Source organism: Colobus angolensis, unplaced genomic scaffold, assembly GCF_000951035.1.
Source record: "Colobus angolensis palliatus isolate OR3802 unplaced genomic scaffold, Cang.pa_1.0 Scaffold7, whole genome shotgun sequence".
In the NCBI taxonomy this organism is placed as follows: Eukaryota; Metazoa; Chordata; class Mammalia; order Primates; family Cercopithecidae; genus Colobus; species Colobus angolensis.
Window position 1 is genome coordinate 28,157,152 of NW_012120709.1, and position 6,000 is coordinate 28,163,151.

Below are 6,000 nucleotides of genomic sequence, written 5' to 3' on the forward strand. Positions count from 1 at the left end.
TTACTTTTTACCTTTTAAGTTAATTAAAATGTTGTATTCTCTTTGATTATGTAGTTCTGGCCTGAAACAGGGAGCGTGCCTCAAACAGGAAGGATAGATAGGCCCCAGGCGTTGAGACTCCCAAAGTATCGGAAAATCCTCAAGAGTATCTGACTCCTTTCTCATCCTTCACTGACCTGGAGGTCTGACGTGTCTGAAGATCCTAACTCGAGATAAAAAATAATGCTTTCCCAATTGGCTTCTATCAAAGCAGGCCCTTTCCATCTTGCTGTTTCTCTTTCTGGTTGCTAGTGTAACCTCACCAGCCATTCTTTTATGTACCTTAACACAGTGGTCCCCAACAGTTTTTGTACCAGGGACCAGTTTTGTGGAAGATAATTTTTTCACTGGACCAGCGGTGGAGTGGGGAGGGTTGGGGCATGATTTCAGGATGAGACTGTTCCACCTCAGATCAACAGGCATTAGATTCTCATAAGGAGCGCTCAGCCTGGATCCCTTGCATGCTCAGTTCACAATAGGGTTTGTGCTCCTGTGAGACTCGAATGCCGCCCTGATCTGACAGGACGCAAGGCGAGGCTCAGGCTGTAATGCTCACTGGCTCGCTGCTTGCCCCCTGCTCTGCGGCCCCGTTCCTAACAGGCCAGGTACTGGTACCGGTGGTCCTTGACCCGGGCACTGGGGACCCCTCTCTTAACACATAGCAAGGGAAAATGTAAGAAATTTCCCATTTTGAAATCTTTGCACAATGAAAACCCTAAATGCTAATAGAGATAGTAAGATAGTAATGTAATAAAGTGGGTGTGTCACAAGGCTTCCCCAAACTTAGCTAATGACTGTGAATGTACACGTTTATTTTTTTCTGTAAACTAGTTATAATGGTTTATCTATGTGTATAAAGACATTTGTATATTCCCCTTCACTGGTCATATATTAGCTCTGTTCCCTTTCCTTGTCAGTTTCCTTTCTTGCTTAATAAGCCGGCACCTGGACTGCTTTGCGTAAATGGGGTGATTTCTTTGCTTCTGCTGTTGGAGGCAAAAGGAGTCGACCCGCCACGGTGCCCTGCGATAATCCCTGAGTGTCGGTCGACACTTGGTTGCACAGGATTATACCAGGGGTCACAAGGGGATAGGCATTAGTCTGGGAAGCTGTCCTCAAAATGCTTAAACCCCTCCAAGATCCTTTTTCCCCAGAGCAGTTTGGGTTCAGAAGAGAAAGCAGACACTGCCGTTCACTGTGCTAGTGTAGGGTATGGATAACTCAAACTGGGGAACCCAAACCCCCCACTTAGCTTTTGAGTAGGTAATAAGATTCTTCTCCTGAGAAACTTTGTTTTCCTAATTTGGCTAAGTTCAAATGACCATTAAAATCAGAGTGAGGATCCGTCGATGGGTAGAAGGTGGCCAGGAGGGACCGTGGGAAGCTGAGCTGGGTTTCAGAACCGATTATGGTGTCTGCCTGGCTGTGGCGTTGACCTTCTCAGCTAGCGGGTTGTGGTAGGGTTGAGGGGTGGGTAGAGTGGTGGGATATGGGGTCAGGTTAAAGTGTGTTGGAACTCACCAAGGCCTGACTGTTTTGTCTCTAGGGGAAGATGATGAAGATGCTCCTATGATAACTGGATTTTCAGATGACGTCCCCATGGTGATAGCCTGAAAGAGCTTTCCTCACTAGAAACCAAATGGTGTAAATATTTTATTTGATAAAGATAGTTGATGGTTTATTTTAAAAGATGCACTTTGAGTTGCAATATGTTATTTTTATATGGGCCAAAAACAAAAAAACAGAAAAAAAAAAAAAAAAAGGAAAGAAAGGAATGAATAAACGTTGTAGTAATCAACTGTGAACTTCAAACCAGGTTGATCTGAGTAACCAAATTGCTTTGATTTGACATTAATGTAGTCTTACAGGGCTGTGCTTGCTGGGCATGCTTTTAAGTCTGTGAGATAATTTTGGTTCAGTAAATTGGCCAATCTTTTTATTTTTCTAAGACACAGAAATGTATTTAATAAAAACCTCGAGAGAGTGATGGGTGGAACCCCTTCTCCTTGAAAGTGTGCGCAGGTACTCCATTTTGTTTGGATATAGTTTACAGGAAAGTGTGTGGGTGTGTTATGGGGGAAGGGTTCTTTATGTTATTTTGTTAATTTATTGGGACTCTGTGTAAGGCCAGGCTTTAGTGGTCATTAGACACCACATGTGTTATGAGCCCCTTACCCGTAGGGTTGGAGGTGGGAACAGAAGCATTTTTTGTTGCCATTCCAGAAGCAATCCATTTTGATTCACTTGTGTGTCACATAATGGTCTTTGGCAGGAGAGAGCACTGAGTCATTGCCGGAGTTCAGTTAAACAGAGCTGCAGCTTGGGAAGCCCTGCAAGCCCACAGCTTCCTCTCTTATATTAATTGATGGAATTTTACTGTATGTGCCTCTGTACAAGATGTAGCTTTGAGAGCTACAAAATGATAACACTGCTTTATTACACACTGGTTTCATTGTCATTGCAAAAACTTACCCTTGTTGTAGGAGAGAGTTCTAGATCTGTGCCATGATCCATACATTGGCCAATAGAGTACATAATTTTTCCATTTTCCATTTTTTGTTTTTACTTACTACTGAAGGATCTCAAATGTAAAATTATGTATTTGGGTTGAGATGGCCACTTATTGTCCTTAAAAATCCATACTGATGTATGCAGTCATTTTGAATTGGGTCAGTGCCTGCTCGCTCTCTTTTTTTTTTTTTCTTTTCTTCCATCTCCCTCACCCATGCCCCCACCCAATCTAAAGAGACAGTGCTGTACACTCTCATAGAGATAGAGAAGATCTAAAACGTTGAGACTCCTCAATCCAGTTAACAACAGCAGGAGCACTAGAGTGTGTTCATTTATTCTCTCTGTAAAACAAGCTGTGCTTTTTTTTTCTTATGCCTTTAAAATGCCACCCCTGTATTCAAACCATGGCCACTAGATAATTATGTAGAAGCCATCGTGGGCTGATGCCAACCCTTTAGGCTTAGTGTTGTAGGTACCAATGTCTAGCATCGTTGTGACTTGTACTGTATGATTCTCACTGAAGAATTTCCTTTCAGCCAAGAAGCAGTGAGGTCTGGGAATAGTCCAAAGTCATGTCTCTGAATATATGTCCTTGATATGCAAGCTTTGTAAAACCCCATCCCCCCTTAGGTGCAATGCATCACCTTCTCACAAGTGTTTAGTTTCTTTTAACCAAAAGTATCATTCTTGGGTGATAATATAGTTTTATTCTACTTAGGGATTGTTTAGAAAACAAAGAAAGAGCCAATTAAATTTTTTAGTTTTTAAAATTTTTATTTATAAATATACTGAGATGAGTATTTTAAGCTGTTGACCTTTAATTTGCCATACGGGTAGGGCTGTATTTCATTTTAACAACTGGTGGTAATGATAAGCCTTCTTCTAGTGTATTTTCTCTTCTTTCCTGTCACTCTCCTTTTTTAAGTTTTTTTTTTTTTAAAAGACTGGAATTTTTTTGGCTTTATCATGTCTTACTATAGAGATTTGTTCAAAACTCTAAGCCCTACCACCTCCCCTTTAATAAGCTCTTTAAGTAGTTGAATCATTAACAACCTGGTGGGAGGTAAGTCATTTAATTGAACCATTAGGAAGTGTATTTTCTTTTCTTTTTCTGCCAACTTTTTGGTGGCATTTGTAAAAGCTGATATAAAAGGCTCTGCAATGTTATTTTCAGTTGTTCCATAGGCAAGCCTTTTTACAGAGCATATGTCTCCAGTTGGCAGCTTGAGATATTTTCGAGCATCCAGTTCTAGCTACCAGTGCCTCCCAATGCTTAGTGCACAGTACTGTAGACTGGCCATCACCCCTCTCCTTGGAAAATGCCACTGTGCTGTTTGAAAAAAAGCAGCTTTTTAGGGCTAGAGTATTTTATATAAACAGAAGAGCTAAGTTCCTGAAGACTAAGCTAGATAGATGCAGCTATATGTAAATTGTATATTTTTATGAACCTTTGAAGCACACACTCCTGTTTCCCTCTGCGTAGCTTTGTGGGGATTTCATGTATATATGCTGTCTGAAAGAATCCAGAGGTTGGAGTGCCAATAGGAAATGAAAACAAATGCCTCGTACTACGGGCAGCCTTTGAAGGTGACCAGATAACTGTCTTCATTGTGACCAGTTGGAGTCCCTGCTTGCTTGTGAAGAAGGGGCTTTTGTACCTTGTTGGAGATGCCACCTCAGAAGTTCACACCGTGCAGGAAAGAGGTTTTGTTCTCTCGCGGTGTACATTAGAACGTCAGATGCCTGCATCCATGTGGACCACAATGGGCCTCTAAAATTTGGTGGGCAGGGGGTTTGCTTATGAGTTTTCTCTGGAAGCCGATTTTACTCCTGGGTGTATTGAATGCCCCTTGAGCTTTATGAGATACGAGTCCACATGGATAAAATGTCAGAGAGTGAAGTTCTACAGAGGATATTCCAGGAAAAGGCCATGTCTGTGCAGTCCTAGTTCCAGACAGGTGAGAAGCTCCAGGAGCTACTGGCTACCTTGACAAGCTGGGTAAATAGTTATTATTCTCGGTACCTGGTGGAAACTTTGACTTTTGAACAAGTAATTCCTGGGGTTCTGTCTTTGGTAGCATCACCAGGGATATTTGGGTAGGACGGACAGGGGACACACAGCTGCCTGTTCTCTCCTGCCCATCATATTTGGCTATACTCAGCAAAAATTTAGGGGATGTAACCCTTTTCAAAACTGGCCATTTTCAGGGGAGGCTTGGGAGAGCAGTAGTATGGTGAGCCCCTTACAGATGAGCACCCACTCCTCCTTGGCGAATCCTGCCTTCAGATACTTACCCAGTGGTCCCTGCATCTAGTAAGATTATATTTCCAGTACACTTCCTTAGGGCAGAAACACCATCCTGTCAGGTTTGGTCAGTTCCTTCTCCATGAAGGGAGTCATGGTGAATTCCTGAAAATTTTCTTCCTTCCGCAGACAGTTGGAGGGATCCCTTAGAGAAGGCATCCAGAGACATAACCAAACTGAATATCATCCCATATTGGTTTTCGGAATTGACTCTCAAACTCTGTGCAGACTCTTGTGTTGGGATTGTATCTTGACATTCCTGTCATGTTATTTTTCTTAACTGGAGTGTGTGCTGCCTTTCAGGTACAATTTTTGTGTAATAAAAGCCAGTGCATTAAGTTTATATAGACTACTTTCTATGCAAGACTGAGATATGGAATAGATAGCAAGAGATATGTACTGTTGGGTACATGGACAGTAAGTGTGTTTTCGGATGGAGTACCAGCACCGAAAATGGGTTGAGGGAGGATGGGTTGTATATATGTTTCTGCCCACTAATTTTGAGCAGCCATATTATGAATTAAATCATCACAGCCAAGTAATAACCCAAGAATGTTATTAGTTTCGTGTATCATAGCTCAAATGGAATAAGCATGAATGCTGGAGTGGAACATTATCCTCAGATATTCTATGTCACTTCTCATTTAAAGACTCTTGTTATGAACTATTATAAACTTTAGGCAAAATCAAAAGTATTTGTGGCAAAATAAAGGCCTATTCTACTCTTATGTAAAGTGAAACACTGTATACTTGTTTCTCTCCAAAGTGAAATTAGGTATTTATAATTTCAATTGCCTCGATAAGTTTCCAAGTCACTGAAATCTGCTGAAGGTTTTACTATATTGTTGCACAATTTTAAGATAATTTTTGTCTCAATGTCAACTTTTTTCACTGAATAAAAATTTAACTGGGTCAAGAAAACACCTATTTGAAAATCCACTGTCTCTGCGTGTCTTGAGTTGTTCTTTAGAGTGCAATAAAGATGGCTAACGCAGTCTCCAAACCCCATTTGATTGGTCTGTTTTAAAGGGATGTTTATTTCATAGATGAGAGAACACTAAGGCCTGGAATAATTTTGTGATTAACAAGCTGGTCTCAGATGGTGGATCCTTGAAGAACACGATGCCTTTGTGTTGGCTGAGGAG

At 41.3% G+C, this 6,000-nt stretch overlaps 1 protein-coding gene across 1 annotated transcript in view; it reads left to right on the forward strand.

The window, feature by feature from the left end:
- The window catches only part of SORL1 (sortilin-related receptor, L(DLR class) A repeats containing), a 161,888-nt gene extending 156,098 nt beyond the window's left edge, over positions 1–5,790 (forward strand). Inside the window, exon 48 of the mRNA XM_011926987.1 lies at positions 1,586–5,790. Within this exon, the coding sequence (XP_011782377.1) occupies positions 1,586–1,653 (68 nt within the window). The 3' untranslated portion in view covers positions 1,654–5,790. The remainder of the gene's footprint in view (positions 1–1,585) is intronic.
- The last annotated feature ends 210 nt before the right edge of the window (positions 5,791–6,000 follow it).